At 30.9% G+C, this 13,080-nt stretch overlaps 1 protein-coding gene across 1 annotated transcript; it reads left to right on the top strand.

Annotated features, from left to right (window-relative positions):
* Positions 1-10,075: 10,075 nt before the first annotated feature.
* On the top strand, positions 10,076-10,612 carry LOC111631658 (alpha-methylacyl-CoA racemase-like; the record flags this gene model as incomplete). The annotated part of the gene is made up of 1 exon (XM_023375957.1): positions 10,076-10,612. A coding segment is annotated over one exon (516 nt), but the record flags the coding sequence as incomplete, so codon positions are not given.
* Positions 10,613-13,080: the final 2,468 nt, after the last annotated feature.

Below are 13,080 nucleotides of genomic sequence, written 5' to 3'. Positions count from 1 at the left end.
GGCAAATGGCAACTACTGTTCTCAGGTGTACGGTCGACTCAAATAAATAATTTTTCACTTAAAAATACTGTAGTTATAAAGTAAACAAATAGCGCATTCGATTCATTTGAAAAAACTGAAGACCTTTAAATTACCACTGTCGTTTGTTCGTCCGTTGTCTTTCCTTAATCTCGAGAATGGAATTAGATAGATGAAAGACGAGACCAGTTATGGAAACCTTAGAGGCAGGAGACCCCGATTAACGTCCGATGCAAACCGGAAGTCATGTTCTTTCAATTCAAATATTTTCTTTAGAAATATATTAGTTAGATGACCGGCACGACTCTGTTGTTAAAGGAAAAGTATGAGTTACAGTGGCAAGCCACTACTAATTTGAGCTGGAAAGCATATATATTAATTTAAATTGATTAAAAATTGCAGCTCGGCATTGTGACGATGTCAAATAAATAATTGCTCGCTAACTTTACAAATATTTGCGGAACCCACTTTGGGAAACGCTGAATTAAGGAATAATTAAAATAATCGAAATCTTCGGTAGAACCTGAAAGGTTCAATATAAAAGTTTTTATTTAAAAAATTATACTATAACGATATTTTAATGTTTTAATAATAATATACTGTATATTGATCCTATATTTTATTATTCCAACATTAGATCGACGCAAATTGATTACAAAATTAGCAATTACTTTTATATAAAATACATATTTGAGCGATAATTCTGATTTCTCTTTCTTTTAATGTAAAAGAGATAATTCTCCTACGAATATTTCATAAAAAAAATAATAATTTATCTTTAAAAATTGCTAAAATTACTTACGACATAACATTCTATAAGACTAAAATTTCGTCTACTTTTAACAAATAACAATTGGATCCTTTGACATTTTATTTCAATGGAACTAAATTCAAAAATAAATTACCGGCATTTACACGAAAATTCTCAAATGTTCAAAACTCTAATTGTAGTTTATTATATCTATATATTGTACATGCAGTTTTATATTAAACAAATTTATATCTGAATTTAGTTATGTTTTAATCTTAAAATGATGCATAAATTAATATTTTTAAGCTTGAAATTTTCTAAATATATTTCGTTATAATCTTATCGACTTATTATCATTAACTCAAATTACGCGAACGAACTTCAAGTTACACCATATTGAAAATAATATATTACGTTTCCATTTTGTAAACAAATAACAATCGAGGAAGTAAATATAGGTCATAAACTTCGAAGGTCATTACTCCGAAAGATTCATCCATAAACTTGGCAACTTGCGTTACACGTTGGCTATCGAGCATCTGAGATGGGTCTGAGAGATGCATTCGCTTTAATATTCGAAGTTATTGACTTACTTTTTAAATCCTTGTTAATTACAATTCGTGGTTTAATAAGATTTGTCATTCCCACTGCGAGAAAATCGGTAAATGATGAAATCGTCTTAATTACCGGATCGGCACATGGTTTAGGAAAAGAGTTAGCCTTACAATTTTCAAAGTTGGGAGCGATCGTTGTCCTATGGGATATTAACCAGGTAGGATAAAATGTTGTCTTATTTTATATGAACCAAATACATATATAATAATAATATAGTATAAAATAGTGTTGTCATTTTTCAATTACTTTATTACAATGCTGGAAGTCTGTTAATCAATACTCTAACCTGACAGGATATTCAAATAAATTAATAATTTATAATTCACTATAATGTTTGCTCTTCTGTTAAATCGCAACTATTTTTATAGATAACTAGTGTTTAACATAAATATATTTTATTTAGTGTTTTCTAATTTAAAAATAATAATAATAATAATAATTGAAAACTTTTAATCCAGTCTGAGGATACAATGTATAATCCTTGGTTCCTATTTACAAGTTATTAAAATAAATAAGTGAGCATCAAAAAAGTTTTTAGTGTTTTGTTTTGAATTGTTATATGTGTATGATAGTTCAATATTGAAATTGTTATAAAAATTCAGATGTGTTATTCATGTTAAAGAAAATTTAATATAATATATAATCATTAAAATTTCAATAATATGAATATAAGAAAAATATTAATTATGAAGATGATATACTAGCCACTGTGATAACTAACTGGACCAACAGTGGGATCTTAGAAGAATGCCAGTTTTGACTTCCAAAATCTGAGGATGACTCATTAACTGGTTTGAAAACGATGTTCTAATATCCCAATGTTAAAGATGCAGTAATTAGTTGAGTAAATTAGACATAATTTGATATAGTTTTATAAGTAAAACTTATTTTATACTTTATTAAGTTGATTTTTCATGTAGCAAAATTATTAATTAAGATATATTCATCATTGTATTGATACAATAGCTTACACTTTAACAATGTTTTGGAAAATTCAATGTAAATATTAATAAGACTTTAATTTTTTTAAATATTATTATTGAATTAAACATTGTTTCATAAACCATGTTTTGTTTTTGGAAATCATTTTAAATTCAAATTAAAATTATGTCCATTACCTTAATCATGAATCATACATCAGAAGATTTGCATATATGAATAAATTTATTACCATTCTGCTTACAGAAGTTATTGAAAAATCTTTCCTTTTGGACTTTATCTGTCCAACTTCAGAATCCAAAAAATCTACCAAATTCTAATTTGAATGTTCTACCATATTTGGAAAAGCCCTTCAAAATTCGGATCTAATTGTGTTTGTACTCATCCTGAAATGGTTCATCATCTAACTCTCCTTGTTGTTTACTATAAATGATTGCATTAGCAATGACATAGTCCTTTGTAAAGAATGAGTAAAGACTACTATGATATTAGTAAAGAACAAAGTCACTAAACAACTTTTCTTGTTATAAAAGACTAAGCACCTGAAAGCACTTAAACTTTCCTTGTTTTAAAGGACTATTAGTGACTCCTGTAAACAGAAAGATAATGTTTCATTTATGTTATGGAGTTAGTTCATTATTCAAATAAATTCATTCATATTATAGAATCTTTTGAGCATTTGTTCCATTCATCATCAGGTTATAAAACAACTAAGAGTATGCTTGCATTGTATCTTCATGAAAAGTGCAAAAGATGCTATAAAAAAAGCATTTGATATATAATTTAATTTTTTCCTGTAACAGATTAATTTTATTTTTACTATTATGATTTTCAATTAATTCTAATTGTATAAGTAATTTTGTAAATATGTAGATTTGTAATTGTTATGAAGATGATTCAGAAATAAAAGGAAAAGTTAAGTTGTTATTAAAAGTTGAAATAAATCTTTAACAATTTGAATTGTAATTATTACTATTATAATTTTCATCTGCGTGGTCTGTGTAATTTTTCATTGTTTCGAGGACGACCTATCCCGGACCACCTCCATTGTAGGACAGGCAGAACTCGAATAAAAATTTTTGTATGTGTTTTTTTTTTATTATTATTATAATCAACAACAAAGTAGGAGGCCCTCCGACCATACTTGCGGAAGGGCCCGNATAAATATATATATATGGATTTTGTGAAATCTCACAAAATCCATATATAAAGGGCATTTTGTAAATTCATGCCAGTGGCATAGCTAGGGTTCTCCAGGCCAGGTGCAGAACCAGATTTGTAGGCCCCTGCAAATGGACTAAAATATTTTTGTGTAGTGTTTTATATAGTGTATAACTAGATTAGAGTTGAGTTGATGTTTTCCTGTGTAATAGGGGTCACAGCAGCTTGGTCAGCCAAATGCCAAATTTTGCTTTGTTCTGATTGCCATGAAAAAAATTTTCAGTTCTTTTTTTTCCTGTGATTTTGGGACCCCCATGGGCCTATCGCTTTCCAGGGGCCTAGTGCAGACCGCACCTACCTGTTGTAAGATCAGTAACTGTTATCGGGTATAACCCCATAGGCTTGGACCACCCTGGACCACACCCCCTAGCTATTCCACTGATTCTTGCAGATTAAAAAAAAAGGCATTGTGTTAGGACAGAATTTCCAATAATTTCTGAAATGGCCCTAAACACACTTCTGCCATTTTGTACTATATATTTATAGAAGTGACATTTTCATCATTGACAATTATAAAATCAAAATATCAATCAAGCCTGAAAAGCATTAAAGATGTCCTGAGTTCTGCTATATCAAATATTCATCCAAGGTTTAACTCATTATGAAAAAATAAATAAGCACATCCATCCCATTAATATGAATATTTGTTTTTGTTCAAATAAATTGCAATAAGTAGTAAAATTATAACTGTAACAAAGAATTGTTTGGAATTAAATTTATTTGATTCATTATCAGTTAATGTCTTATTTGTATACTAGCAGATGAGCCCAGTGTTGCTCAGGCAAAAAGTAACGATAGCAAAGATTAAGATTATTAGATTATAGATGATCATTTTCACTGGGTGCAAGAATTAGGTCTCTCCTCTTCTGAGACTAATTAGGGAATTTTTAGATGTCTGCTTACCACACTGGAATAATGATGATTAAGGCTCACTGCAACCACTAACTGGTTCATAGTACCACTAAATAATGGATAACAAACGTTTCCGTAACCCCTTCTGAGTTCTTCTTCAGGTTTAATTAATTCCAAAAATAAGCTGGAACTTTCAGAATCATTCATAAATATAAATTTGAACATAAAATCAAACATTAAGACGAAAAGTTTGAATACAGCAAACTTATGCACATGTACTCCCCATGTCAACTTTAAATACGATGGAACACTAAATATTGTTGAGAATTTTTAGAAGGATAAAAATATGTTTGATTTCCCGCAAAAATTAAAAAAAAAAATGGCATCTAAAATAGTACAGTAAAAGCTGAGTTCTTTGGGGTAATCCTTAACTCTCTCCCTCTCCCCCACAGGAGGAATTTCTGAAAATCCCTTCTCAGTGTGCATTCTCATGACATACCCTACTAAAACGTAGTTAAAAACAAAAAATTGTATCTAAAATAGTACAGTAGAAGCTGTTCTTCTGGTTAAGCCTTAATCCTTTCCCTCTTCGTATGGGAGGAATTTCGAAAAATCCCTTCTTAGTGTGCATTTTCATGACATACCTTAACTGTGTACCAAATTGCAGTTCTTTAGGTTCAGCGGTTTTCTCTGGGCAATGATGAATCAGTCAGTCAGTCAGTCAGGACATGTAATTTTATATGTATAGATTTATTTTATGTATCTATGATATATATTTGGGATTGCATAAAATGTTCTCAGGCAAATGAGGTTGTGAATGGGAAAAGTTTAAGCCCTGATCCTAGATCAAACTCATAAATGTATGTAAATTCTAATAGGTGATTTAGCTGTGCTTGTGTGGATGTGTAGTGTGACCGGCAGCCATATATATACAGTGATACCTCGACTTACGCTACCCCGACTTATGCGATTTTCAAATCTCGTCGATTCGTCTTTTGTTTGAGCACCACGCAACTCTTGATTACTCATTCCCTCCACACTATTGTTCAACTTACATGTTCGGACATGTCATGCAGAATTGACACATAAATAACACAAAATAAATTGTAGCTATTTCTGTGTTTGTTATATCTACGGAGACTCGAGAGACTCTGTGTGGTGATTTCTTGTAACAATGAACGAATCAAAAGACGAGATAAGATTAACGAGAACATTTATTAGCTTACATACATCCGACTTGGATTTTACATACATTGCGAAATTATACCCCGACATATGCAAATTCAACTTACACGGTTATTGTTTGGTCCCACCTATCGCATAAATTTGGGGTATTACTGTATATGTATATATTGAAACATGTATATTTGTATATAGTCGTAATTCTATTCTATTTCTATTTCTTTCTTCTATTCTGTTCTGGAACTTTCCAGGACGACCATTATTGCCTTTGGGTAGGATTAGCCATTCCAGGAACAAGGAGAGAACAATAGGAGATAAGGTGACTGGGTGGAAAAACAACTGGTGAATGGATCAGTTTTAGACTGGAGACCGAAGGAGTCAGAGGTATTGTTAAGAAGGTATAAGAGAGATTTCAACAAGAAGAATGAGAAGACAAAGACTGTTAAGAAAGAAGGTGTAGAAGGAACTTACATTAGCGAAAAGCCCAAGGACGCCTTTAAGAATCTAAGAAAACTGTATAGTTTGGTACGGGGAAAGAATCGTACCTAGACATTGAATTGGAAAAGAGGATCCGATACTCAAGAATCCTGAGATCACCAAAGGAATCATCAAGACGGCAGGAACAATAACCTCTGAAAGAGCTCCTACCCAAAGAGCATATCGGCGCAGATGACAGAACAAATCCCAGGTGACTGTAAACTTCCATAAAAAAAAAAAAAAAAAAAAAAATTGTTACACGACTATTCTGTGTGTGAATTACTAATATATTCCCAATTTGTTTACCAAACAAGAATCCTTACGTGATGTACAGTACCTTGGTCTTTGTATAGTTTACAAGAACAGTTGGAATTCCTAAAAAAGAAAATAATAAAGAAAAGATTGTATAAAAATAGGAAGTTTTTGTGTGTCCTTTCTTTTGTACGTCTCCCTCACGGATGTTATGTCACATAATGAACGACCACAGTAGTTTGTCATCCATATACAGTACATGAGATGAGATATGTGTTGTGTTGTTCTGTTGTGTTTGATGTTGTAACTGTATTTAGCATTATTTAACCAATTATTTAAACAATGGCCAGACAAAACTAAAGTGATCTTAATGAATCTTCTTGGAAAATGCCTTGCCTTATGTGTATTTGGTTTGTTTTGATGCATGTGCTGTGAAGTCTGAGGTATAGTGTTGTAACACCAACTGCCATAAATCATTGGGCTATAATTTGGCAATAATAATAATAAATTACAAATAAATTTGGTCCTAGAGGGAGGCATTAGGCACCATCTTGTATTAAATTTAATAATTATAATTTAATATGAGATGGCGCCTAATGCTTCTCTCTAGGCCCAAATTTATTTGTAATTTATTATTATTGCCAAATTGTAGCCTGATGATTTATGGCAGTTGATGGTGTGTTATTGCAATGTATTGGATTTAGTAAAGTCGTTTATATTTATGTGTAGTGTTGTTTTCTAGTATTGCTTAATGTCTTCTAAAAATATAATGTTGGATGTATTTTGTATGGAGGTAATGTATGCAATAACCATGAGTGTATGATGCTATCAAATGCCTTCCTATAATCCATATATAAGTTTCTGTGTTGTTTGTGTATTTGTTGAAGAATGACTAAATCTGTGAATAATTGTTGTTTGCATCCCATTTAGCTTCTGTGACAGCCTTTTTGTTATTCTGTGACAGTCAAATGTTGTGTTGCTCTATGTGACAGTACAGTGATAGCCAGGGATTACAAGGGAACAATTTTTTGCAATTGTTGCAAAAAATTGTTCCCTTGTAAATTGTTGCAAAAAATTGTTCCCTTGTTCCTTTTTTTAAAACTGAAATTACTTTTACATTTACCTGTATACAAAAATTAAAGTCGGTCACCAAATAAGTATAAACTTAAAACTGTAGTTTTAAAATATTTAGTAATATAACAAAATATGATTTTTCCCTTTCATAGTCATATGAAACTAATGACTCAAACCTGTGTGATTTGTTCAGTGTCAATGTATTCATGTAATTATTATTTATATACTAGATTTATTTGCTTTAAACTAATCATATACAAGAAGTGACAGGTTTAAAATATATATATAATTTGTGTATTTTGCATTGTAGTTTATTCAAACAATATTCCATACTTAATATTTTAGTTGTACTGTATCTCTGTGTAAATTTCTATTTACTGGGATTGTATATTTCATTTGTGATGCATAAAGTAAATATTTTGTAGAGTGTAGGAAGGCATGTGATTGGTCTATATCAGTGTTTCTCAATGGGGGCGATATAGCCCCCATGTGGGCATTTTTCCATGTTGAGGGGGCGATTTGTAACAATTTATATTTTGGGTGGTGAAAAACAATTTTCTGGGCGATATAGTAAAACATTATATTAAGAATAATTAGATATTTTATTCGTTATATCGTACAATAATTAAACAAATAACATTATACTAGTCACTAGTCTATTCAATGTAGTACGAATTTGGCATTAGCCTTAGCCCTCGGCATCGGAATTTTGAAGTGAAGGGGGCGATACTACGTTGAAGGGAGTGACGATTCGTTACAGGTTGAGAAACACTGGTCTATATTGTTATGGTCTTTGATGATGTCATTTTTTGTTTCATGTATATGATGCCCCACGTAAGAAATTTTGGCATGTCTTATGGTTATTGATTGTGTGTGTGAAATGTTTAGCTAGTTCTTGTTGCAGAAATATAAACTTTTCTTACTAAAAATTGTGAATATTGTCTGCACCTGATTTCTTCCAACTCTGTATTCTTTTTACTATTTGTGGATTGTATCAAAGAGCAGACATATAGTCAGTTGTTTTTCTATTGTTGTGCCATTGATCTGTTATTATGTGGTGGGTTTGGTATGTAGTTGTCTGTAGAAAAGTGGAATTTGTTTTCATTGTTTGTGAATACAGTGGGTGATCGGTTAACGAACATAATCCGTTCCAAGACTTTGTTCGCTATGCGAATTGTTCGTTAACCGATTATCGATTTACCATAGGTTTTAATGCGAATTTAATTAATTCGTTCTAGAGACCCCCAAAAATAAAAAAATATATACTTTCTTACTACGTTTATTTATATGTAATAATAAAAATACATGCATACACAGTCTTGTGTTTTTATTAGTCATGTTTTTTTCTGTTTGAATCTGTCTAATGTCGATTGCTTTTATCTCTTCTTCAGGATTTTTCGTAAGTAATTGCAATTGTAGAAATCCCCAACCCTCAACCTGGTTTGGATGCCATTCTAACACCGTTGTTCTGACATCCTCCCACTTCTTCAAAGGATCTTTAATTAATAACAGATATCGTCATTAATCCTCTTTTTCAGAAGAAAGTATATCTCGCCGAGTTTCTTAGTGTTTTTCATTCAAGAGTTCTTGGCGTTCTTCTGTCGTCAGATCCGTTTCCGGTTCCATTATGAACTCTTCGATGTTCTTTATTTCTCAGATGTGATTTTTGTTACTCCTTTAGCTGCTTGAGTCTTCTTGATTATACAGTATTTTTCTTAGATAAGATTGAACTGCAACCTATTGTAGACCTGTTCACGCCAAACTGCCCAGCAACATTAGGTATCTTCTGCCCACTTTCTACCTTTGCTATTATACTCACCTTTCGAAAAGAAAAACAGATGCAAAACTTAACGTGTGCCTACCCGACAGTCTCGCAAATACATAAAAGAATTGTTTTGTCAGAAAAATAAAAGGCTGGAATTACAAGGGAGAGTTTCAAAGTTCGAAGAAATGCTATCCAATTGGTATATACCGGCTTGAGCGTCGATTTCGACGTCTCCCACACTCCGAAAAGTTTCGAATTGTTGCCCGAAGACAAGGGAAGACCAATCGATATTCATTATTTTACGTCGCTTCTTCTTGTTCTGTGGGGTGTTCGTTATCTGATCACATGTTCGTTGTCCGATCATAAAAATCTTTCGCGAAAGTGTTCGTTATCCGATCTGTTCGTTAACCGATCACCCACTGTAATTTATTTTATTGTTTTTGTAGCATTTGGGCTTTGTACCATTTCAGTCTTTGTGACTTAGCTGCTAGTTTGAGCATGTCAATGTATTCCTGTATAGGCACATTGTGTTGTTTGTGTTGTGTGTTTATTTTAATTTTCCTGATTATTTTCTTAATCTCTTTCATTATTAAGTTTGGTGTTATGTTGTTTTTAGTGTATTGTATCAACCTGCCTTTCTAATGTTTTGTATTTGTGTTTCTAGTCTTCTTTGCCCTGCTGGCTTATGATTTGTATTTGTTTTGACTGTGCCTGTTTGTGAATGTAGTTTAAACTACACTCACAAGCAGCCATGATATGTACTATAACTACAGTGATTGTATTAGAATACACTAATATATGCATGTCTGAAAGTATTGATTCTGGTTGAATGTGTTTTGGTAATGTTTGTGTGTATTTAGGGAGTGTAGTTTTCCTTACTTGTTTTGATGTGTATATTTTGGATATTTACAGTCTGTGTGCAGGTTTAAGCCTGTATATTTAGTGTGTATATCTTGAAATTTAAACTAAAATTTTGTTTTAGTTCACTTTGTCTAAATTTAAAGTTCAACAGCAAAATTATTTTGTATCTTTCATTTCATTTTACAGGTTTGAATCTATTAGAATGTGATTATCCTCAATTTGGCAGCTGGGAAAAAAGTCAAAAGAAGTTTACAGAAATATTTGAATCAAAAACACAAGAAGAATGGTGTAAAATATTTGATTATAAAGATGCTTGTGTAACTCCAGTTCTTTCAATGAAAGAAGCCCCTTTTCATTTTCATAACGATGCACGTAAATCTTTCACAAGTTTAGATGGGCAGAATTATTTTCCTCAGCCTGCTCCCATTTTGTCCAGGACACCTGGTGTTGTAGCTGAAAAAGAGCCATTATATGGTGAGCACACTATCGACATATTAACCAAAATCGGATACAATGACGATGACATAAAACAGTTCCTGAAAAATGGTGTAGCAATGTCTAATAATATTACTTCAAAATATTAATTTTATATATGTAATTGTAATTTGAAAAATATAATAGAATATAATATTTTGAAAATATTTATATTTTTAAACAGAATAATATATTTTGTTAATAATAATTGTAAAATGTTTTTAATTATTAAATTGTATTTTTTAAATAAATAATTGTGTTTGAAAATAAAAATATTTAAAACAATAATAAATAAACACTATTTACAGTTTCTTAAGCAAATATTCTTTAAATAATAATTTCTTATTTTGAAAATTTCATTTTAGAAAAATGTTGTTTAGATCTTGAATTATGATTAAAGTAAAAATAAAAATGAATGTATTTTCATCTATTCCATTACTTCTAAAATGAAAAAATTTATGCAAAAAAAATAAATTAACAGTTCCAATACAAAGTACAAATTGAATTTTTAATAATTTAAGAGCAAAGTGATTTTGAAGTAGACTAAAACTACAAAATGTGTATTACACATTCATAAATATATAGAAAACCAAGTACAATAGAATCTTACTAATCTGGCACTAGTATAAACCAGCTATTGAAAGATTACTGAAATTTAGGTGTAGAGTAAGTAAATAAAACATGTATGTCTTGTAGAAAAGGGCTGGCAGAATTACAATTTATAATTATATTATATTATATTTTTAATTGTGTTGGGATTGTCACCTGTGGACATTTTAAACTGTTTTGCATATTCGTGCAGAGGCATAGCCTCTAAAGAAAGGTTGTCTCTGCAATAGAAATAGTTGTTCCTGGTAATTGGACATGGCAAGCAAAATTGGACTCGTATCCATTTGTGATGTATTTTACTTTTTATTAAAAACATGTATTACATGCAAATTGCCATAACCTGTATTATTAAATCTTTTAATATACAGTAATTAATTACAGAAAACTTCATACAGTATTCTAAGGTTAAAGTGTACATTTATATGCTATTATGTATTTTGTATCAAAAAAGTTATTGCTTAGAAATACAGTTTTCAATATATGTTTGTCTCTTTGCAACTATCCTAGCCTTAAATACCTTTTCATAATCTTTGTAAAAGCATGGCTTCTTCAGCAGGAACTCTATTTTCTTATATCTAGATTTCACAATTATTAAAGCTTTTTAAGGCAACATCTGGTTTAATGATTATAGAACTTGGTGTATCAGTTTCACATACAGCTGAATGATCTTCACATATTTCATTATCTGTCATAGATTGATTATTCTCCTTAGTGTGTCTTGTCAACCAATCTCTCATTTCTTGTTTGCTTTTTTGAGGTGGTTGTCTTAATCTTCCATCAAATCAATAATGAATAAACTATCATTAGCATGTTATGTTAACATATCTATGTTTGGCCAGTTTCTTCCATTAAGACCTGATCTCACTGGAAAGAATAGAGTTCAAAGAATCAGAGAAAACTGCATTTTCAAATTTAATTTGTTAAGATCTAACTTAATGTCTCCAACTTTAGTGATTATGTCCAATAGAAGTTTCTTTTTGTAACAACTTTTTACCATTTGTATGACATTTTGATTATTAGTTGAAATAATGGTGTGCAGTTGAGTGGCAAAAACATTGCTTGAACAATACCATCACTAGATTTGAGATAAACTTCATTTGGATGGTCAGAGGTATTATCCAATACCAAGAGAGTCTTTTCAGGTAATTTATTAATTTTCATAAACATTCTACACCTGGAATGAACTCATAGAACATATCACTAAAATCTTCCATAATGACTGAACTTTTTGACTGATTTTTGTAGCATACTTGCAAGTAAAAAAGCTAGTATTTTTTAGCTGTAGCATTTTTAAAGCTCTAGGATTTTTAGCTTTACCAATGACTAGCAATTCAAACGTGTATTCTGGTTGCGTTGACATGAATGTGATTTAGTGTTGTGTGTTGCCACCTTTTCAAAATTGTTGACCCGGACAGAGTCAGAAATTTATAAAAATTGGCAACATTGTCTTGAACAGGTCATAACCATTTTTGAAATTTGTTTTGTGCCAGCCAATCTTTATTAAATTTACAAGTTTGCTTCCTTTTTTTTTAGGGCTTTCAATTTCTTGAGTTGTCATATTAAATAATTACAATAGAAATTATAAACTTGTAAACTGAAACTGTCACATTAGCTTTACAATAGGTTTGTTCTAACACAAGTCCCTAACTGGTTTGAATTTGAAACTATACCAGGCATGCGCAATTTCATTTTACAGCCAAGAACTGAACAATGCATATGCTAGTTTTAAACCAGTTAGGGACTTGTGTTGTAATAAACCTAATATTTGCAAATTAGAATTTTAAAAGTACATTTTCTGTCACTCAGCCTAGAGATAAGATGGAGATAACTTTGGGTGGGGGTGTGAAGTTAGTCTTTAGCCGTTAAAATAAAATAGCAAATGTTTTTATAAATTTAATTTGTTTTATCACAATTTCTACAAAAACCATACAAATTAATAATTAATCCGGACCATGAATTTAAAAACAGGCTTGTCCAGGTGAAAACTGGC

The sequence above is a fragment of the Centruroides sculpturatus genome, unplaced genomic scaffold, assembly GCF_000671375.1.
Source record: "Centruroides sculpturatus isolate CEXI.00-Female unplaced genomic scaffold, Cexi_2.0 scaffold762, whole genome shotgun sequence".
In the NCBI taxonomy this organism is placed as follows: domain Eukaryota; kingdom Metazoa; phylum Arthropoda; class Arachnida; order Scorpiones; family Buthidae; genus Centruroides; species Centruroides sculpturatus.
The sequence above is the reverse complement of the archived record's forward strand: the minus strand, read 5'-3'. Positions and strand labels throughout refer to the sequence as shown.